Here is a 22,104-nt window from a genome sequence, read left to right as displayed (position 1 = left end):
GGAGCCTGCCTCGGCTGCTCCGCGCAGCTTAGCGGGCCCAGCGATCGCTCGGCGCTCCGTTGCTGCTGCCTGCGGGCTGCTGGGGGCCGCGGCCGCGCGGGCGCGCTGGGGACGGCCGCGCGGCATGCCGGGACGGCGGTGGCTGGGCGCTCTTCGGCTCCTGCCCGCCCCTGGCCTGGAGCGGCGAGCGCCGAGCGCGCGGGGCAGCCGCGCGGCATGCCGGGACGGCGTCGCTCGGCGCGCCGCTGCTCACGCCTGCCCGTTGCTAGGAGCCGGGGACGCCGGCCGTCCGGGCCTGCGAGCCGCGATGGAGCCCGGGAAGGTGGGTGCGAGCGGCCGGCGCGCGGGGCCGGTCTGGGGGTCGCCCGTGGGCCCGGAGCGCACGGCTGCCGGCGTCCCGCCCTCCCTCCCGCCGTGGTCGGGTCGGGTCGCGCGCCGGGCGGTCTCGCGGTGGGTCCCGGGAGGCGGGCGGCAGGATGCGCGCGTCGCGGTCGGCCGGGCCGCGTCTCCCCCGAGGGCCGGTGTGGCCGGGCGGGGGTCGCCGCGTCCGCCCCGTCCGCCCCGTCCGCCCCGTCCGCCCCGTCCGGGCCGCGTGAGCACGGTGGGCCGGCACGGTGGGCCGGGGCGGGAGCCGCTGCTCGGGCCTCGCGGAGGGGCCGGGCCGGTCGCGGGCGGGCGCCCAGGGGCGTGAGGACGGCGTCCCCGACCGTCGGGCGTCCCGTCGCTTCCCCCGCGGCTCGTGCGCGCGGGAGGGCGGGGGCCGCGGTCTGCGCGACTTTCCTTCCCGCCTTCTCGTGTTTTCTCGCCTCGTTTACTCGTAACGCGTCAGAGAACGTCCTTTGTTCCTGGGGTGCTGCGGGTGTGCTGCGGGCGTGCTGCGGGGCGTGCTGCGGGGCGTGCTGCGGGGCGTGCTGCGGGCGTGCTGCGGGCGTGCTGCGGGGCGTGCTGCGGGGCGTGCTGCGGGCGTGCTGCGGGGCGTGCTGCGGGCGTGCTGCGGGGCGTGCTGCGGGGCGTGCTGCGGGCGTGCTGCGGGCGTGCTGCGGGCGTGCTGCGGGTGTGCTGCGGGTGTGCTGCGGGTGTGCTGCGGGCGTGCTGCGGGTGTGCTGCGGGCGTGCTGCGGGGCGTGCTGCGGGCGTGCTGCGGGTGTGCTGCGGGGCGTGCTGCGGGCGTGCTGCGGGGCGTGCTGCGGGCGTGCTGCGGGTGTGCTGCGGAGCGTGCTGCGGGGGTGCTGCGGGCGTGCTGCGGGCGTGCTGCGGGCGTGCTGCGGAGCGTGCTGCGGGCGTGCTGCGGGGCGTGCTGCGGGCGTGCTGCGGGTGTGCTGCGGGGTGTGCTGCGGGCGTGCTGCGGGTGTGCTGCGGGCGTGCTGCGGGGCGTGCTGCGGGCGTGCTGCGGGTGTGCTGCGGGGCGTGCTGCGGGCGTGCTGCGGGGCGTGCTGCGGGTGTGCTGCGGGTGTGCTGCGGGGTGTGCTGCGGGCGTGCTGCGGGCGTGCTGCGGGCGTGCTGCGGGGCGTGCTGCGGGGCGTGCTGCGGGCGTGCTGCGGGGCGTGCTGCGGGCGTGCTGCGGGGCGTGCTGCGGGCGTGCTGCGGGCGTGCTGCGGAGCGTGCTGCGGGCGTGCTGCGGGGCGTGCTGCGGGCGTGCTGCGGGGCGTGCTGCGGGCGTGCTGCGGGTGTGCTGCGGGCGTGCTGCGGGGCGTGCTGCGGGGCGTGCTGCGGGCGTGCTGCGGGCGTGCTGCGGGGCATGCTGCGGGCGTGCTGCGGGCGTGCTGCGGGGCGTGCTGCGGGCGTGCTGCGGGCGTGCTGCGGGTGTGCTGCGGGGCATGCTGCGGGCGTGCTGCGGGGCGTGCTGCGGGTGTGCTGCGGGTGTGCTGCGGGGCATGCTGCGGGCGTGCTGCGGGGCGTGCTGCGGGGCGTGCTGCGGGTGTGCTGCGGGGCACCAGGACGCGCCCACCACCTTCCTGCGGGCTGGTTCGGGAGTGAGTCTGCGCCGCGGCGCCGCGGGTCCCCAGCGTCCCGGCCCGGCCCGGCCCGCTTCCGTAGCCGGCCCTTAGGGTTCCTCTTCCCTCTTCTCTTCCTCCCTCCTTTCCTTCTTTCCTTTCTGACAGAGATCACAAGTAGGCAGAGAGGCAGGCAGAGAGAGAGGAGGAAGCAGGCTCCTAACCGAGCAGAGAGCCCCATGCGGGCCTCGATCCCAGGACCCTGAGATCATGACCCGAGCGGAAGGCAGAGGCTTCACCCACTGAGCCCCCCAGGCGCCCCCATTCTGTTTTCATAAGTCATTTTTAACTTGGGTTTTCTGTGATTTTAAAAAAATAGGTGGAATTTTGAAGTCGAAAACCAGTGCACGCTCTGCAAGCAGCGTTCACTGCAGAGCGAAGCGACCGATAGAGAAAATGCAGTCCTGAGTCCCTCAACTTGTACTGCTCAAGAACTGTGTCTGGAATAAGTTTTCGTCCCTTCAGTTAGTTGTGCAGTTACTTCACAGTTGGACCATGCTCTTCTGAAATGGTCCTTTGATTTTCCTGTGCTTTGTGTTTGCCTTCTCTTTGGCAAAACAAATGCCTTTTTGCTAACCTTATCACTTAAGATATTTTAACCTATTAATCAGTCATATCTGTTTACTAAATGTACTTTAAAAAAATTCTTTCAAGTTTGCAGACTTTCTGTTCTAATCAGGACTAGGTTTTTTTGTTTTGTTTTTTGTTTGTTTGTTTTGTTTTGTTTACCCCCAAACCTCAGAGCAATCATCCAGGAATTTCTTTTCTTTGTACTTCTGAGTTGGATCTACTGTTTTTTTGGATCCAGTCTCATCAGCATTCTTGAAATCCCCTTTTTTTCCTCTGGAGTAAATCCTCAAGTACCTTTTTAAATAAGGTTATATAGGAAGGAAGCTATACTCTAAGAAAGTCTTTATTATATTGATACACTTGTTTGAGACTTTGGCTTAGCACAGAATTCTAGGATCAGAATTAATTTCTCCAGGACTTTGAAGATTTATTCATTTATCTGAGAGAGAAAGAGAGCATGTGCTCAGAGTGGGGTAGGGGCACGGCCTCAGGCAGCCGGTGTGCCTGTTGGTGTGCTACCAAGGAGGGATTATAGGGCAGAGCAGAGGAGCAGTCAGTAATCCAGGTCACTTTATTACTTCAGCAGCCAATAATTTGTTTCTAAGTAATCGAATTCAATAATATAAAACATTTTCTAGCATTAAGGGGTAATTTTTTTAAAAAAGATTTTATTTATTGAAAGAGTAGTAGGCAGAGAGGCAGGCAGAGAGAGAGGAGGAAGCAGGCTCCCCGCTGAGCAGAGAGCCTGATGTGGGGCTCGATCCCAGGACTCTGGGATCATGATCTGAGCTGAAGGCAGAGGCTTTAACCCACTGAGCCACCCAGGCGCCCCAAGGGGTAATTTTTAAAAAGACAGCTAAAGGTAAATTATGTCTGAGTCTGAGAGCTGTGTATGAGCCAGCCTCCCCTCTTTGCATCTTTAGGTAAATGCACTAGTTAGTCTGTTGCTCCGTGGGCTTGGTAGGCCACCCTTCTGTGGCCTCCAGTGTCCCTGGGTGCTATGAACTAGATCTACAGTGGTGCTGTAGATACAGACCACGTGACTGCCACAGTATGAAAGGCTGGGCTGGGTGTGGGGCAGTTGAACTGGGTAGGAAGAGTGGATTTCTTTCATTTTAGGAAACACGTTACAAGAAAAAGTAGTAGGACTCGATGATGGGTTGCATCTCATCTGAGAACGGAATGTCGGTGCCCTGTCCACGAGGCCAGTCTTGGTGTGCAGCCCAGCCATGGTGACCAACAACCAGTATGCTGAGGGCAAGGGTGCTTAGCCTCCAGGTGTCAGGAGATGCAGGAACTTATTTCAAACAATTTGTGGAAAACAAGACAACCTAAGACTTTTAAGCCTTTATTAACATGCAGCTAACCAGTTCAACTGACATTTAGCTTTAACGTTTGGCAAGCAAGTGAGTGTTTGCCCAGCTGAGAAGGTGCTGGGTTGTGAAGACATCGGGTGGCTGCGCAGCGTTGCCAGTCCAGGACGTCCTGGCAGTCCCTGGGTTGCGTGGTGTGACTGGTGGAAATTATATCCCCTGAGGGGTTTGGAGGCAGTTCCAGGTTGCTGAGCTCTTTAGTTGGAGCGAAATGTCCTGGCATCTGTATGCTTTGGGGAAACTGCTTTTTGGGAATAGGGAAGTGGGGTAGAGGGATGACCGGAGGTAATGGGCCTGGGGCATGACCCCAAGAGGCAGACTCTGGCTTTCCTGCCTCTGAGTCTGGCTCGAGAGCAAACAGTAAATGGTGTGCTGCGGGAAAAGGAAGGTGACCCAGGAGGAGATATTCTGCAGCCCCTGCGACCCAAAAGGATGGCGGGTGAGGTGCCCATGCTCCCACTCCCTCTGGGGTTTCCTGGGGTGTCAGCGTGAGGTGGAAGAGAAGTGCCGAGAAGTGCCGAGAAGTCCTGCTGTACAGCAGGGGCAGACGGACCGCACCATGAGGGCCGTCTGAGGCGCTCCCCGCACGGTGCTCCGGAGAGCCTCGTGGTAAACGGGCATCAGTCAGCCAGTTCGCCGTGGGGTTCGGGTGAGATGCTGGTTGGTACACGGGGCTCGTTCTGCAGTCACTGCTCGTTTTACGTGCAGTGGACCCACAGCCCAGGGTCACCCAGTGTGGACATTGACCTCATGGAGTTGAACTCTCAGGTTTGCCTGTGTCTGGACTGAGCAATCCTGGAGCTTGAAGGGTTTGCTGTGTAGGCAGCTCCCTTCTTTTCGTTTTGGTTTCAGGGTGGAGTTTATTCCCCTTTTAGGGGAAAGCGCTGCCTTTCCTATTCTGTTCTTGGAGAGACCAGAGTTTAACTGGTGTCTCTGTTCCACAGGGCAGAGACTGAAATGCTGGTGGATTTGGTCTTTAAGAGGCCTTGGCTGAGTAGAGGGTAAAAAAGACAAAAGACTCCTGGTCTGAAGCACTCTGTCCTCACATAACTACGCAGAGTTCCTAAAAATACGTGTGACATGTGGGGGCTGGGATAGGGCATGAGGGAGCCATGTGTTATTTTATAAAATAGACCTTCAATTTTTTTTTTTCATAACGTAAGACATTTAAAAGAGAAAACAAGGAAGAAAAATCTTTAGGGGTGAGCAAGGCCATTTGCCTGATTTTTAAGTGCCGGAGCTTGGGCTGGTAAAAGAGGCAGAAGGAAGATCTTGGGGAGCTGTTGCCCTCAGGGGTTTTGCCGATCAGCGTAACTCATGTAATCACTGCCAGGAGGGGGTCCGGTCCACGGGCTCTGGCCGGCGCCCTTCCACTCTTGGGGTCTCTAGCTCTTGTCCTCTCCCAGGGGCACACAAGCTCTCTGTTGAGTTTGGACCATTTGTTTGGAGAAGGGCCCATGTTAAACCTCTACACAGAGCAGTGAACTTGAGACAGAAAGAGTTTTAAGGTTCAGGAACTCCAAGTCACAGCTATGCTAATTGTTGCTGACCATCTTACAGCGTATCTTACCAAGGACGCCTTTTGTTAAATCAACGAATCTGTTAAAAAATACATTTTCTCAAAGGGAAAATGAAATAATCTGGGTAAATCTGCCTTTTTGTCTGTAGGAAACATCCTTGATTAATTTATGTATTGAATTCCTTCATTATCTAAGTGTGTCTTCCCTGTGGCAGGTGAACTGTGTGTGTGCTTACGGAGGGGTCGTGTTCTGGATGCTCAGTCCCTGGGGGGTGGGAAGGGGTGCGGCCTGCTGGGCAGGGACACTCCAGGGGCATCTGCTCTGTTGGCAGACAGAAATACTGCTGAGCAGTGGGACCGGGCATTGACAGGCATTGGGTGACGTGGGGAAGGTGGGGGGGGGTGTTTTACCTGCACTTACAAAGTAGCCAGAGGAACACATTCTGTAATTGTTTATAGGTGATTTTAGACTAGGGAATAATTTTTAAAAATGTGTATTACTATTACCTTTTCTTCTAGTAGGTAGTAATTTGTTGCATGTGAAGGACTCATTGCCATTGACTTAAATGGCCTAATGAAAAAGCAGCTCACTAGAGTGTACAAAATTAGTTTTTTAAACTTTAAAAATTCTAACTTTATACTTTTCTTTTTAGAGAAGAACAAAAGATGATACTTGGAAAGCAGATGACCTCAGAAAGCATCTTTTGGTACTGTCTCTGAAAGATTTGAGTTGGGGTCCTTTTGGAGCTTGGACGGTTTCACCTGCTTCTCAACCTCGCTTCTGTGTGGCTCATTTCAGAACTGTTTTTGACCGAGAGATAAAGCCGTATGGTTAATAGGTCTGGAATCTGGTGGGACAGGGTTGCCCTATTCAGCCCGGCATCCCAGTAGCTGCGTCGGGTTCTGTTATGGGTCAGGGCTTGGGCTGTGTGTGTGTGTTTGGTGTGCACTGGGTACACGTGGTATGCACACACATGTATGTCTATGATGTGTGCACACGTTTATGGTTTCTCTGTGCAATACATGTGCATGTGTGTCTGTGTGTGTCTGTGGTGCACATTAAGTACATGTGTATGTGTGGTATGTGCACACACACTTGGCTTTTCTATGTGGCATGTTTGCATGTCTGTGTTTGTGCCTGTGTTCATGTATGTGTGTATGTGTCTCTCTGTGTGTGGTGTGCATTGAGGGCACATGTGCGATGTGTGTGCACATGCATGTGTGTGGTGTGTGCACAGACATGTGGCTTCTCTGCGTGACACGTTTGCATGTGTGTTTGTGCCTGTGTTCATGTATGTGGATATATGTCTCTGTGTCGCTTATGTGGAGGGAGCTTTGGGCTGTGAAAGCGAGTACAAGCAAGCCTGCTCCGGAACGGGTGGGGACGCCGGCGGGGGCAGCGCGCGGGCTCTAGCCCTGCACTGTCCACGGCAGGCCCGGCGGGGAGAGAGGCATCTCCCGGTGGGTGCTGTTCTACTCTCCCGGCAGGAGGAGGGACGGCTTCCTCCTGGCCTGGCACCAGCGCAGCCAACGAGCAGCCGCTCCACGTCCCAGCTCCCAGTGCACACCGGCAGACTTTTCGCTCACAGCAGCCGCTCCGCCCACCGCCCCCTCCTCTGGGAAGGGGCCTCCCTCCTTTGCTCCGCAGGACCCCTCGGTTCTGCCACCGCTTAGCTGTCCCAGAATGCAATTCTCTCCGCTCCCGAAGAAACCCGTTCTGCTGGTAACGTGACTGGCAGCTTTATTTCTAAGGTTAACGGGTTGAGATCAAGACCTGAGAATTTTATAAGAGGGTGGGGGTCAGTCCTTGTTCTCTGAGTTGGACCCAAGTGTGGTGTCTCAGAGACTGTAAGACAAAGCCTCAACATCCAGTTCCTTTTCTTCCCGTTCCCTGTAGTATCTCAGCTGTGACTTGCCAGCAAACGTGAATGTCTCTAATAAACGGGCACCCGTCGCCAGTCGTAGGCGAGCTCAGTCTGTTCCCCTGACTGATTCAGAGACTTCTTCCAGGCCCCACTTGCTAGGCTGGAGAGCAGTGGAAGCCAGTGTTAAGACCTCTCACTGAGTGTGACCCAGATTCCAAATTTTGCTTTTTTTCTCCTGGTTTAGGCTGCACAATCAGGTATTCCCAAGGAAGATAAGAAACACAGAGAAAAGAAGCTGCATAAGGAATCAGAAATGGACATCCCTGAAAACAAAGAGCCCAAGCACAGGGACCCAGACCGAGACACCAAGTACAGAGAGAGGCCTGGCGAGAGAGACGGCCACCCCTCCAGGGACAACCCTCATGGGGACAGAGACAGAGAAAAGCAAAGGGAGAGGAAAAAAGACTCCAGAGACCGGGACAAGGAAAGGCATAAAGAGAAATCCCGAGAACGGGACACAGAGAAGTCTCACAGTAAAGGAAGAGACAGGGGGGACAAGGACAGAGACCGCAGAGCCAGAAGGGAGGAGCCCAGGCAGACGGCGGCCCTCCATAACCTGCTGGGCCGGCAGCCCCTGGACAGAGCAGAGCACAGGGTGGGAGCAGGTGCGTGTCCCCGCGCGGAGCCGCGGCCGCTGCATGGCTCTGGAGTCCCTCCTGCGGCACTGCTTAGCCACCGGCCGCAGCCTGTCCGTCTCGCTGAAAGACCTTCGTAGCTTCCTGCTCAGGTCCTGGCCCTCTTTCCCCGAGCTGCTCATCCTTGTGTTTGTTTCATGGTTTGCATAAGTGGCTTAGCTTGACCTTGAAGGTACAGGCCTCGGGGTGTGTGTGTGTGTGTGTGTGTGTGTGTGTGTGTGTGTACACTTTTCAACTTTCTTTTTGGCATTTTTAAAACTTATTTCAGTGAGTGAAAAGAGTAACAATGTTCTCATTACTTGCTAGAGGTTTACTATTGAAACACATTTTAGATTACCTACCTAAAGTTTAGCCTACATTGTAAATAAACAAATAGTGCTCTTTAATAGGAATTCCTCAAAAGTGTCAGTCTTATTCTGAACAAGATTTAAATGCTTTTATCTGATTCCCAGGAATTCTAAGGTAAATGTGCATACTGCCCTCCCCATGTAAGTATTGTCATTTTTGTACTATACAAATAGTATATGCTCTTCTAAAAACTTCTAACTGGCTAACGTAACCAAAAAGGAATATGTTTAGAGATTACACAGTAATTCTTAGACTCGTCAGAAAGGCTTGAGGTCCTAGTTACGAACCGGACGGAAACCCAGTCCCCTGGTTCATGTTCTCTGTTACGTACTGTTGCTTTCTGCTCCCAGGGCCGCTGCCCGGGTCTGCAGAGCCCAGCAGCCGTGCACTCCGGAGCGCGGGCGAGCATTTGTGTTGGGTGAGGCGTCCTTGGTGGAGGGATTATGAGTTAACGGGGTCACCACTCAACATGTTTAACAGCAACTATCTTACTCCCGTTGCCTCTTTTTAGGGTGATTTTTTTTGATGTTCTTGGTATGCATTTTTAATAACATCACTTTTGTTCTCAGATCTTTTTTCGTTGCTACCTGATCTTGTCTTTTCAGTGTGTTATTGATATGAATAGTTTGGACCTTCCTTCCCCCTTCTTTGGCCGTTTATGTGGCTCTGCCCTGTGTCGTCTGAGCCTCCCTTCTGTGAAGTGTGGCCGTGGTCTTTGGACTTGTGTAGCTGTTCTGTCTCTGTCAGTGACTGCGTCCTTTCTCATGATAGAAACCCTGGTCATCTGTTCTTGACTCCTAAGTTTTGGTTCCCAGATGGGTTTCATCTCTGAACTCTAGGCTTGCATACCCTCTTGTCCTTTGATGTCTGATAGATATTGCAAACTTGAACTGGGCTTCTGAAATCCCTGCAAATCCTGCTTCCCCAAAGCCTTACCCACTTCAGTTGATGGCAGCTGTATCCTTCCCTTCCTTTGGTCAGAGGACCTGGGAGTCCCTTGGACCCCGTCTTTCTCCTGCTGTCTCCCGGGACCTGGCCCTTCGCTCCCCGCTGCTCCTGTCTCCCCTGCTGTTTGGGGTCTCTCATGTCCCAGGCTCCCACTGACTGTGCTCCACAAGCACTTTTTGAATGAATGGGCTTTGTTTCAGTGATTTCTGTTTAGTTTTGTCCTCATCTCTTAATTTATTGATTCTCTTAATTTTAAGCCTTATGACTTTTTTTTTGGTCTGTGCATGTTCAAAAGCGAATCTCTAATTCCACTATCAGGGAGAGATCTCACATTGTGGGTAGGGGTGGCTGCCGGCAGGTGGGCTGCAGACTGCCTCCTTCTCACAAGGGCCTTCTCCCTGCCTGGTGCCCTCAGCAGTGGGCACTTAGAGGCTGTGGGGCTGGTGCAGTTCCCCTGTTGTCCCCCAAGGCAGGCATTTCTTTCTTGGCCTCCGAACACTTGGTGACTGGGCCAGTTTTTCGTAGTGGATGGGGCTCTGTCTCCCTGAGCCCCTCTGTCAGTGACCAGGTGCTCAGCTGGCATGTGTGTGTGGGCTGGTGCCCCTCTCGAGTTTCCAGGGCTCAGTCTGATCTTTCCCAGGCTGCTTCAGTGGCAGCTGCCGTTGTGATCTCCCTCTTTCGCCCATTTTAAGTTTAGATTCTAGAACTTTTCATGCTTGATATTGAAGGATGTGTTTTAATTGGTGAATATGTTTCCATATGTGTTACCGTCTACTCCACAGTAATGCACTACGTACGTATGGTAGGGAGGGCAGCAAGATGTTAGAAGGTCATTCCTACGTGCTGATGTTTGGGGATGTTAAAAACACACTCTGTTTTGTAGTGAGCAAAGTGAGGACGGAGGAGAAGGAGAGGAGAGACGAGGACGCTGAGAGAGGGGACGAAGAGAGAGAGAGGCGCTACAGAGAAAGGAAGGTACGCGGGCTCCCCGGAAGGGCTCCCTCAAGTGTGTTCGCGCGTTGTTAGAAGCGTTTTTGGAAAGGGCTGTCACACGGGATTCAGGGTCTGAGGAAGGTCTCACCTTTCCTCGCACAGACGTGTCGTTCTCTTCCCAGGAGAAAGACATGGTGCTTCGGAAAAATTGAGAAAATTCAAATAAGCCATAAGAAGAAAATAAAAACAAATCTACCCCAAGATACTTACTGATGATACTTAAGTATAGACGCTAACAGAGTGGGTTTACATACGCTTTTGTATGTATGTGCCTATATATCTGTTTGTTTTCTTAAATTGGATTTTTACTCTTTTATAAACCTTAAACTGGATACACTTGAACATTTTTCTGAGTCCTGTTTCTCTATAATATTAATGGCTGCTCAGTATACTATTGGTATGTCATAGTTGTATTGATCTGGGTGTTTTTGGACACTTAGGTTGCTTCTGAATTTTTTTTAATTATAAAGACATCCATGAGGTAAAGTTTTTACATTTATTCATAATTATTTTCCTCTGATGAATTTCTGGAAATGAACTTGCTAGATGAAAGTAAATGTAAACTTACTGCTCTACAGAAAAGCTGTAATTATTTATATCATCAGAGTATAATTGCCCGTGTCCAAAGTAGCAACTGGACATGATCGTAATTTTTAATCTTTGCTAATTTGATTCAGAACAGAGAAGCACTCCTGAGCGTTTTATGCGAGGGCTCACCGCCCCGCTGTTAGTCATGCCCTGTGTATGTTTACTTATTTCATAATGGGGCATTTTATTCTAAGAGTACTTTAAAGATGAACTCCCTGCTAGTTGTTTCTGTTCCCGTTTCTGTTTCGAATTTTGTTTGTGGGACTTTGTTTTTATGAGTAAGTTTACAGTTATGAAGTATCGGGTCTTTCATTGTTGGTTGTTGATGTAAGGCTCACAGAGCCTTCCCCCCCCCCCCACAGGATTATGTAAATAGTTGCCTGTATTTTGTTTTGGATCCTTATAATTTTTTTTAGCACCTAAATCTTTTAATCCCCATAGGGTTGATTTCGGTGACAAATGTGTGGTAGCAATCTGACTTTCCGACCGAGGAGCTGCTCGTGGAGCTTGCCAGCATGTTTTTCTTTAGGAAGGTGGTGCTGGCAGAGACGGGTAGAGTTGGTGGGAATCAGGTGAAGGAGAGAGGTCAGGAGGCTGCTGGGTGGCCCTAGAAGGGGGGCGGGAGCGGGGATCACGGGGGCTGAGCCGAGAAGAGGGTAAGCGCCCTGTGGCTGGAGAGTGAGCAGCGACCCACTGTTGGGTGTGAGGAGAGGAGGCCCGGGTGGGAGGAAAGGGCAGTTCCACTTGGGGTTCAGCTGAGACACTGACGATGCTTCCGAGACTGGGAGTCTGGGCCAGAGGTCAGACGTGTTGGGCAGCGTGTTCTGCACAGAGCTGTGCGTCGCCGTGTGACGGAAGTCAGCAGTTACCGCTGAGCACCCACGGTGGTCTTGGGGAACCTGTGATGACTTAACAGTAGTGTCCAGTTTTAAGAATCTCCCTTATTGGGGAGCAGACATGTGAACTGCCAAGGACAGAGGTCGGCAGGGCGTGTGATGCTCTGCTCCCAGAAGTGACAGATCTCACAGGAGGGACCGGGGTTGATGGAGTGCCACGTGCGTTCACAGTTGGAGAGAAGGTGGCAAGGCTGACAAGGATGGAGCTGAGGAGGAGGGGGCGTACTTGCCGTGCTGAGGGGTTTGGACGTGGTTTTCCGTAGCAGGGTGAAGGCTGGAGTGTGGTGTCGCCACTGTCCTGTGGGCTGTGTGAGCAGCGCTGCGTTTTTCTTTCCAGAAGCTCCTTTCTAGAGTCGGGAAGGAAGAGTGAGGGCAAAGCGGCTTCGCCACCTTTACCACCCCGTGTGTGAAGCTTGGCAGCCCATGTTTCGTGTGCTCACGCGCTTTCCATCTGTCCCATTCAAAGCTGCAGTACGGCGACAGCAAAGACAACCCTCTGAAGTACTGGCTGTATAAAGAGGAAGGTGAACGGAGACCCAGGAAGCAGAAGGAGCCAGATCGAGAGAGGAAACATGGAGAAAAAAGCAGCACAAGGGAAAGAAGAGAAAAGTATCCAAAAGACAAGATTAGTTCCTTCTCTGACAAGGAAGGGGAAGAAAGACACAAGGAAAAGCGACACAAGGAAGGCTTTCATTTCGACGAGGGGAGGCGCCCCAGTAACCCAGATAAGAAAGAGAGGCTGTCGAGAGAAGATCTTAAGAAAAGGGAGTCCAAGGTACCATTTCTTTCTTTCTTTCTTTCTTCTTTTTTTTTTAATATTTTATTTATTTATTTGACAGAGAGAGAGAGATCACAGGCAGCGGGAGTAACAGGCAGAGAGAGAGGGGGAAGCAGGCGCCCCGCCGAGTAGAGAGCTTGATACGGGTTTGATCCCAGGACCCTGAGATCATGACCTGAGCCGAAGGCAGAAGCTTAACCCAAGCCACCCAGGTGCCCCCAAGGTACCATTTCTGATGCTTCCTAGCCTCTGTGGTCATCTGAGACAGGCACTCACAGAGAAGAGTTTTATCTCCCTGTCGTCAGAGGATAAAACTTGTCACCTTGGTAAAAATGTGATGCAAGTGTGTGTGATGTGATCAATATGGAGAAATTGCTGGTCTACTAGGAAATATGAAATCAGATTTTCTGATTATATTGTGAATGTACTTTTAACATATACTCAGAAATCTGTCATGAAATGGAAATTTTGATGATGCTATTAAGTGCAAAGTAAATGGATAATACAGCAAAATGTTTGAATCAGAATTAGTAGTGTAAGTTTACCAAACAGAACACAAAAATAAAACTGTTGATTGCGAAGGGTCTAATTTTCCTCCCGTGTATATTGGTTGTAACTGCAACCTGTCCTAATTGTATCTTTTGTTTTCCTGGATATACTTTCTGCTGCGCTGTTTTCCAGACTCTGAAGCGAAGCGATTTCATTCTTCTGCTTCTTGGTGGTGCTCCCTTTCAGGTGGACGCAAAGTGAGGGTCAGGTGCGGTGAGGCTCAGGAGACTCAGGCCTTCCGGGCAGAGACTGGGACCCCTGGTTGACTGGTGCCTGTCCAAGAAAGTATGCATGTGTGTTTTTGAGGAGTGTTTGTTAAGAATGTCCTGAAAAATCTTCGCAGTTGCTGCCTGGCCTCGTGCCCCTCCGGGCTGGCTCTTGGCTGAGGTGATAAATTACGTCTGTGCCTTCCCTGACGGCGGGACCGCACCCCGCCCTGGCACCGGCTGCCTCTGCCCGTGATCAGAGCATACGGTTGTCTGACTGGAGCAGTCTTGTTGACCGCGCACAGACGTGCATCTCAAGCCCCTGGGCCTCCCTGGGATCAGGCCCACTGAGCGTTTACCTGCTGGCGTGTCAACGAGCTGAGGGAGGCAGGAATTGAGAGCGGGCCCTCACAGACACGTTTTCATTCCTCTTGTGTTTTAAATCTCTTTCCCTAGATGAAAATCTTTTTCGGGAGTCTTCCCCAATATTTCATTATGAACTTTTTTAAACATACAGCAAAGTTGACAGGTTTCCACCTTCTAGATCCTCCCACTAACATTTTAATAAACTTGCCTATTTCACATCAAATTCAGTGACTAGACACGCCCTCTTTGGTTTCCTACAGAAATCCTCTCTGAGGCTTGTCACCACATTCACATTTGGGTTTTGTTAAGGCTGGAGGTGAGAGACGGCCCCTGTGGATAAAACCGTCGCCGTCAGCAGTGCTCCTTCCGTAAAGACGGCCGTAGTAATTAGTCCCTCCAGAGACTCCTGATGATGACCAACTTCGTGTCTTTGGTAACTTGTTCCTCTCTATGGAGCGGCCACTCTGTGCTCGCCTTGTTCCATATGCTGAGGACACAGCTGTGACCAGAAGTTTGGATTGTTGTGCTCGTATGTCATCGGAGAAGCCGTTTGATAAAGAAACAAACGCACACACAGTGTATCGCAGTGATTAGTGAGACATGTGTTGTTTTTTATAAAAAGATTTTATTTATTTATTTGAGAGAGAGTGAGAGGGGAGAAGCAGGCTCCCCGCTGAGCAGGGAGCCGGATTCGGGACTCGATCCCAGGACCCTGGGACCATGACCTGAGCCGAAGGCAGACGCTTAACTGACTGAGCTGTCCAGGCGCCCCCTGTATGACTTTTGATCCGTTATTTTAATTGTGTACCTCCTCCAGTTTCGTTTCGTTTCATTTCTTTACTTTTCTCTTCTCTTTTCTTTCTGGTTTTTTTTTTTGTTTTTTTGTTTGTTTGTTTTTTAAGTTGGCTTCGTACCCAGCGTGGGGCTTACGCTCACAACCCTGAGATTAGGGGTCGAGTGCTCTACTGCCTGAGCCAGCCAGGTGCCTCCTCCTCTGGTCTCCCATTCGGGATGGAGAAGTCAGGATTAAGCATAATAACTATAACGAGTTGTTTATTAGAATAATGAGTTGTTTATTAGAAGAATCCAGCATGATTATGCCTCTCTTACTGCTGCTGAACATGGACCCTGCTCCTTGCTGCTTCTGGGTCAGTGACTGCCCAGGCCCCTGTGGGCGTCTTTTTCCAGCCCAGCACCCCGCCGCTGGGAACACCCACACGGCTTGGGAACAAGGCACTGAGCTGCTCATAGCTACTTTTTCTTCTTCTTCTTTATACCTAGACAGCCATTAAGTCATATTTTTTCCTACCTGGCATGACTGATTTCATTTTTTTTTTCCCATTCCAATCTATTTAATAGACTGATGCTAGACTGCTCTTCCTGTTAAACATGTAATTATACTTTCCTCCAGTTAATTTTGGAAAAAATTTTACAGAAAGAATAAAAAAACCCAAAATTTATCTATGATCCCAGACTCAAGAGATAATCCATTTTGTAATAAGTATGTATGTACTTAAGATTCTTTTTCCTATATGTAAATGAAGGCAACGTTGGAATCATGCTATTTTTCCGTGTTATTCTGGGAAATAGTCTTCTACGGTGGGTGTACTCTTTCATGTGGCCATAACCTTACTTATTTAACAGGCAACCTAATGTGGGACATTCGGGTTACTAATTATTTTTTATTTTGTAAATTATTGATGAACAGATTGAAAACCTTAATACAAGTTTGTATTCTAGGAATAATTTCCTGGAAGTATTTATAGATGCAAGAAAGTGTTTGAATATCTTTAAATGTTTTCAAGGCTTTTGTATACATTGTGTACTGCACTCCAGGCTGCCTTTCTTGGTGGGTGATTCATTCCTGCCTCCTGCTGCTCTGCACACTTCATGGGGCGGTCCCCAGGGCTGTGAGCTTTCTCTGCCCCAGGGATGCCCTGGCCCTGGTCCCCTGGGTCTTTACCTGTCCCATTCCTGCCTCATACCCCTCCCTCCGGGCCATTTCAATGTGTGCCTCTCTCTTTAAAGCACCTATCTGGATTTGTTGGCTTGCAATCTAATGGTTTTAATTTCATTTTCACAAATTCACTTAATTCAAGAGAATTACAGAAGTAGAATTTATTGATCAGTTGTTTACATTTTCTTTTTTATAGGTGGATGAATCCATGCAATGGCCACATTATGTTTGAAAGTTTATAATTTTAAGCAGTGTAAGGAACTAGTCAGATTTATCTGAAAGTAATGTGAAATTGATGAGTAAAAATGTCTTTTACTTACTGAGGTAGTGTATGATCGTCTTTTAGTATACCTTTACTCCTCTTCCTTACGTTAATTATGTGATTGAAGACAGCGGGTAAAAACAGTCTTTCAGGAGAGACCGGTGGTGGAGATGCTTTTGTTAAATCCGGAGTTCACGCTTGTTGTACAGAACTTACAGTTACGGTGACTTCACTATGCGGTGCTAATGAGTGTCGTGGAATTTTTGTTTCCTAGGGCAGTGAGCACCGACGTCGGGGCGCAAGTTCACGACGAGATCCCACCGGCAGCCGGGAAGGACCGTGCGCTCTCTGGTGACTGTCGGGCGCGCTGTGCTTCCGCAGACCGTGTTTCTTACGGGGCCTGATTAGAGTCAGTAAATGAGAGTGAGCGATAGATGCACTTCACTTGCCCTGGCGCAGCCCCTCCAGATTACAGTCTGGGTGCACTAGAAGAGCTGGGAGCTTGTTATAAATTACTAGTTCCATTTTGCCTTTTTTTTTTTTTCTCCCAGATTTTATTTATTTATTTGTCATAAAGAGCATCAGCCGGGGAGGAGCAGAGGGAGAAGCGGCTCCTTGCCACACAGGGAGCCTGGTGTGGGGCTCGATCCCAGGATTCTGGGATCATGACCTGAGCTGAAGGCAGGCGCTTAGTGACGGAGCCACCCAGGCGCCCCTTGATTGTGTCCTTTTCCATATATGCTCCTGTGAACTTGGAGAGGAGCACTTACTTTGGGGGGTGAGGGTGTGCAGGCGGGCTCCTGGCCTGCAGCCTGTGGAGCCTGGGGAGGGTGGACTGTCTGCGGGCAGACTCCTGGCCCCCATCTGCACTGCCAGGGCCCCCGACCAGTGTTTGTTAGTCGGAGTGCAGAGACTGTCTGGCCACAGCCAGGGCTCGGGCAGCAGCCTGCTGGGGTGGCACGTCTGCGTCTGTGGGGCCTGTTGAGTGACCCTCCAGAGCTGTTGGTTTGTGGGTCAGTCTAACAACAGCACCTCTTTTGTGTGGGTTTGGTGAAGGTTGCAGGTTAGAGTTGGTGTGTACATTCTCATTTTGTACATAAGCTCTAGATTTTCTAAAAGTCTTTATTTACATCGCAGTGTAGCTACCGTGCAGTATAATGTTAGTGTCAGTGTGCAGTGCAGTGATTTAGCCCGTCTGCACACTGCCCGGTGCTAGCCTCATTCCCTCTTCACCCGTTCCCCACGGCCCTCCCCTCCGGGGACCTGCCGTGTGTTCTCCAGAGGGAAGAGTCTGTTTCTTGGTTTGCTTCTCCTTTTTCCCCCTTTGCTCATTTCTTTCAATTCTCAAATTCCACATATGAGTGAGACTATATGGTGTTTGTCTTTCTCTGACTTATTTCACTTAGAAGAATATTCTCTGGCTCCGTCCGTGTTCTTACAGATGGAGGGTCTCATGCTTTTTCTGGGAGTGACTAATAAAACTACAGAGTGTTCTAGAACTCTCATAGGGATAGAGAGTCGTACACATGCACAACTTTGTTAAAACACGTAGCTTTTTCTCTCTGCTGAGGCTCTTTCTTGGTTTGCTGCTGACGTACAAGCAATGTAGGGAGAGCCTAGTGCCCACAGCTGTGGTGAGACGGGCTCTGGAGGTCTGCCCGTCTTAGCAGCTTAGATCAGATAGAAGAGCCTTCGCTGAGATGTAAAATGCTTTATGTTTCAAGTCTTTGTTGAAAGTTAATTTTGAATTTGACCTTATTTCCTAGGTATGCAGAGAATTTAGTAAGAAATAATGGAAAAGATAAAGACTCGAGAGGGAAGGTAAGACATTAATGTTGACTTTATTATGCGGCAAGAGTAGCCCTGAGTCTGCGTTTGGCTCGGAGCGCAGAGCCTGCGGCAGCCCTTGCCGGCAGACGGGGGTTCGAGTGGTGATCCCAGGAGCACACAGCGGACGCCTGTAGATAAAAGATGTGAAGAGCTCGGAAGTAGGAAAACGGACGAGAGGGAGCTCCACGTGGCCCCGTGTCGCAGCTAGAGAGGGAGCTCCACGTGGCCCCGTGTCACAGCTAGAGAGGGAGCTCCACGTGGCCCCGTGTCGCAGCTAGAGAGGGAGCTCCACGTGGCCCCGTGTCACAGCTAGAGAGGCTGCACCCAGGGCAGTGGGCCCGACTCTGAGACGAGCCTGGTGCCCTGTGGGGGGACCTTCTGTAGTGACAGAATCAGGAGCTAGCAGGAAGATGTCGCCATTGTAAACAAACACATCCTTGATAAGAGAGCCTCAAAATACAGAATTAGAGGGAGACGTGGAGGGTTCCAGGAGAGTGGGCCTCAGGCGCCTCCTTTCACTGGGGCACAGAGCGACAGCATTTCCCGGCTGGCCGCATGTTAGGCCCCGCAGGGGAAGGGACAGCTCCTGGAGACAGGAGTCCCCATGCTGTCCCCACAGAGGGCAGACGTCTGGTAAGTGAGCAAACCGCCTCAGTGTTGAAGTCTTCCCGCAGGGAGGCCCAGGCTCCGACGGCCTCACGGGCACACCACCGTGGTCCTGCCCTCGCGTGACTGTCCCTGTGCGTGGAGGGTGATGCCCGGTCTTTACTTTCTTCCCACCGTCGTGATCACCATCAGAATCGTCTTCATGGTGAAGCTGTAGTGACTGTGAGGTGGCGGGCGCTGGGGTTCTCATTACTGTCCGGCTGTTTTCCTAGTCGGTTGTTGGTGTTGCAGATGTGGTGAGCAGGTGGGGGTCTCGTATCCCAAGGAAATTTTTCCTGTCACTTTCCTTGGTAGCTGTCTGAAACCTGAGCGACCCTGAGATAATCATCTCTAATGTCTTGTGCCATATTTTTATGTATCTCTTTATCCCATATGCATACCCAGAAACACATGGAATTTTTGTTACTTTGATGCGGGTGTGTTTTATTCATTCGGTTTTGGGGGTGGTTGGATCACTCGCCATCTAGCTAAAGCCTTTCAACGACTTCTTCCCAGGTAACCTTTTCGCTGTACAGGCTTTGACCCTCGTGCATGAACGTGTGTATTTGGGAGTTAGGGATGCCTTTTTCTCTCTTGCACACGCACGCCCACGCCCCACGCAGCGCCCTGTTCTTACCAAGTCATTGTTCTAGTGACCAGCTCTGCCTCACACTTTTTGTGGATAAATTCTGAAACTGGAGTTGTTGGATGAAAATTTACAGATTTTATAGTGTTTTCCTTATATCCTCCAATTCTTCTAAGGAGCTGTAGATCAGCACTATTCACCAGAGTATAATGTGAGCCACATTTATAATAATAGATTCTCTAGTAGTCACATTAAAACACAAAAAGAAACAAAATTCATTTTAAGAACATGCTATATAATCCACTATTTCTGGAATATTATTATTCAACATGTAATCAATGTGAAAATTATCAATAAGACCTTTTACAATCTTTTCCGACCCTGCTTAGCTTCCGAGATCAGACGAGATCGGGCGCGTTCAGGCTGGTATGGCCGTAGACCTCCAGAAGGATTCTTGAAGGGATTTCACAGCTCATTTTGGCCCATGATTAGGTCATATGTTTCACAGCATTAACACCAAGTTTATCTTGCTTTAATTCTTGAGCCTCATGAAAAGCCTACAGTGTGCCAGAATAATTCTCTGGATACATGGAAAGCTCCATACTCTCTTCATGGTAACACATCATTCTGTCTGCAGTCTTATGCACCGAATAGTTGTGGGTAGTGATGTCTAGGACTTGTGCCTTCCTCATGCTGGTGACCACAGCAGGGGTGGAAATCGGTGTTTCCCTTGCCGGCACAGGGTCACTTTATCTGTCCCAGTCACTAGGAGGTGGGTCTGCTGCTGCCCCTTTATCCATGGTTTCAGATACCCGTGGTCAACAGTGGTCTGGGGGCAGATGGCCCTCCCCCGACGTGTCAGCTCCCTACGCTGCGTCCTACACCCGTGTCACTGCCCTCCCTTCATCTCTTCACGGGGCATCTCGTCATCTCACGTTCCCACGAGAAGGGCAGGTGCAGGACAGTAAGATACACTGAGAGGTCTCAGTGTATTGGTGTGTTGTTATAATTGTTCTACTTTATTCTCAGTTATCGCTGTTCATCTCTTAAATTAAACTTTGTCGTAGGTATGTATGTACAAGAGAAAACATGGTATGTATAGGATTTGGTACCATCCACATTTTAGGCATTGCTGGGGGTCTTGGCACGCATCCTTGTGGGTGAGCAGGGAGCCACTGTCCTGTTCTTATCCCCACTTCTCAGAGGAGAAACCCAAGGCACAGAGCTTACTCGCCCTGGGTAATCTTGTATTTTTACCTTGGGGCCAGAACCCCAGTCCTCAGCCACCGAGGGCAGCCTCCCTGGGGGGCCCGGGTGGGCTCTGGGGCTGTCCTTGTTGGCTGACCTCGGCACTGACTTCCAGCACAGCCGTGAAGAGGGTGCCTCGGTGTGGAAGCTGGCCCTGAAGCGTGGGAGGGAAGAAACGGCGGTAAGGAGAGCCCGTCCTTCCGTATTTGGTCCTCCCATCCGAAGATGTGCTTTTACTCGGGGTTGTTTGCTTTTTTTTTTTTTTTTTAAATTAACATCTAATGTATTACTTGTTTCAGGGGTGCTGTGGCTCATCAGTCTCACACAGTCCACAGCACTCAGCACAGCACGTGCCCTCCCCGGTGTCCGTCCCCCAGCACCCCCCCCCACCCCCAGCAACTCTCAGTTTGTTTCCTGAGACTAAGAGTCTCTTATGGTTTGTCTCCCTCTGTGGTTTCCTCTTTCATTTTTCCCTCCCTTCCCCTATGATCCTGTCTTCAAAGTCCTCATATCCGTCAGATCGTATGTAACTGTCTTTCTCTGATGGACGTATTTCACTCAGCATAACACCCTCTAGTTCCACTCATGTCATTGCAAATGGTGCGCCTTTGCTTTCATAGCCCCTTTTTATTAGGGTGATTATTACTCCTTTTAGACAGCAGAACATGGGTGTGAAGGGGAGGAGCAGACTTCTGGGTTTTTTTTTTCTGTTTTTTTTTTTTTTTTTTTTTTTATTTACAGTGTAACAGAATTCATTGTTTATGCACCACACCCAGTGCTCCTTGCAATCCGTGCCCTCCATAATACCCACCACCTGGCTCCCCAACCACCACTTCAAAACCCTCAGACTGTTTCTCAGAGTCCATAGTCTCTCATGGTTCACCTCCCCTTCCAATTTCCCCCAACTCCCTTCTCCTCTCCATCTCCCCTTGTCCTCCATGCTATTTGTTATGCTCCACAAATAAGTGAAACCATATGATAATTGACTCTCTCTGCTTGACTGATTTCACTCAGCATAATCTCCTCCAGTCCCGTCCATGTTGATACAAAAGTTGGGTATTCGTCCTTTCTGATGGAGGCATAATACTCCATAGTGTATATGGACCACATCTTCCTTATCCATTCGTCCATTGAAGGGCATCTTGGTTCTTTCCACAGTTTGGGGACCGTGGCCATTGCTGCTATAAACATTGGGGCACAGATGGCCCTTCTTTTCACGACATCTGTATCTTTGGGGTAAATACCCAGGAGTGCAGTGGCAGGGTCATAGGGAAGCTCTATTTTTAATTTCTTGAGGAATCTCCACACTGTTCTCCAAAGAGGCTGCACCAACTTGCATTCCCACCAACAGTGTAAGAGGGTTCCCCTTTCTCCACATCCTCTCCAACACATGTTGTTTCCTGTCTTGCTAATTTTGGCCATTCTAACTGGTGTAAGGTGGTATCTCAATGTGGTTTTGATTTGAATCTCCCTGAGGGCTAGTGATGATGAACACTTTTTCACGTGTCTGGTAGCCGTTTGTATGTCTTCATTGGAGAAGTCTCTGTTCATATCTTCTGCACATTTTTTTTGACATGATTATCTGTTTTGTGTGTGTTGAGTTTGAGGAGTTCTTTATAGATCCTGGTTATCAGCCTTTTGTCTGTATTGTCGTTTGCAAATATCTTCTCCCATTCTGTGGGTTGCCTCTTTGTTTTCTTGACTGTTTCCTTTGCTGTGCAGAAGCTTTTGATCTTGATGAAGTCCCAAAAGTTCATTTTCGCTTTTGTTTCCTTTGCCTTTGGAGACGTATCTTGAAAGAAGTCGCTGTGGCTGATGTTGAAGAAGTTATTGCCTGTGTTCTTCTCTAGGATTCTGGTGGGTTCCTGTCTCACATTGAGGTCTTTTAT

General features: G+C 50.8%; 1 protein-coding gene across 9 annotated transcripts in view; it reads left to right on the top strand.

Moving 5' to 3' along the window:
- The first annotated feature begins 216 nt into the window (after window positions 1–216).
- WDR60 (WD repeat domain 60) overlaps window positions 217–22,104 on the top strand; it is a 54,776-nt gene continuing 32,888 nt past the window's right edge. For 2 of the 9 annotated variants that reach the window (XM_032304535.1, XM_032304538.1), the window contains exons 1-7: window positions 3,368–4,375; window positions 6,109–6,162; window positions 7,565–7,985; window positions 10,195–10,286; window positions 12,255–12,563; window positions 16,181–16,257; window positions 17,673–17,727. In XM_032304535.1, coding sequence (XP_032160426.1) covers window positions 4,301–4,375; window positions 6,109–6,162; window positions 7,565–7,985; window positions 10,195–10,286; window positions 12,255–12,563; window positions 16,181–16,257; window positions 17,673–17,727 — 1,083 coding nt within the window. In that variant the 5' untranslated portion in view covers window positions 3,368–4,300. Of the gene's footprint in view, window positions 323–3,364; window positions 4,376–6,108; window positions 6,295–7,564; window positions 7,986–10,194; window positions 10,287–12,254; window positions 12,564–16,180; window positions 16,258–17,672; window positions 17,728–22,033; window positions 22,073–22,104 lie in introns of those variants that run through there. The other 7 variants (XM_032304536.1, XM_032304543.1, XM_032304540.1 and 4 more) reach the window with 7 other exon arrangements.

Source organism: Mustela erminea, chromosome 11 (genome assembly GCF_009829155.1).
Source record: "Mustela erminea isolate mMusErm1 chromosome 11, mMusErm1.Pri, whole genome shotgun sequence".
In the NCBI taxonomy this organism is placed as follows: Eukaryota; Metazoa; Chordata; class Mammalia; order Carnivora; family Mustelidae; genus Mustela; species Mustela erminea.
This window is presented reverse-complemented; position numbering and strand designations above follow the sequence as displayed.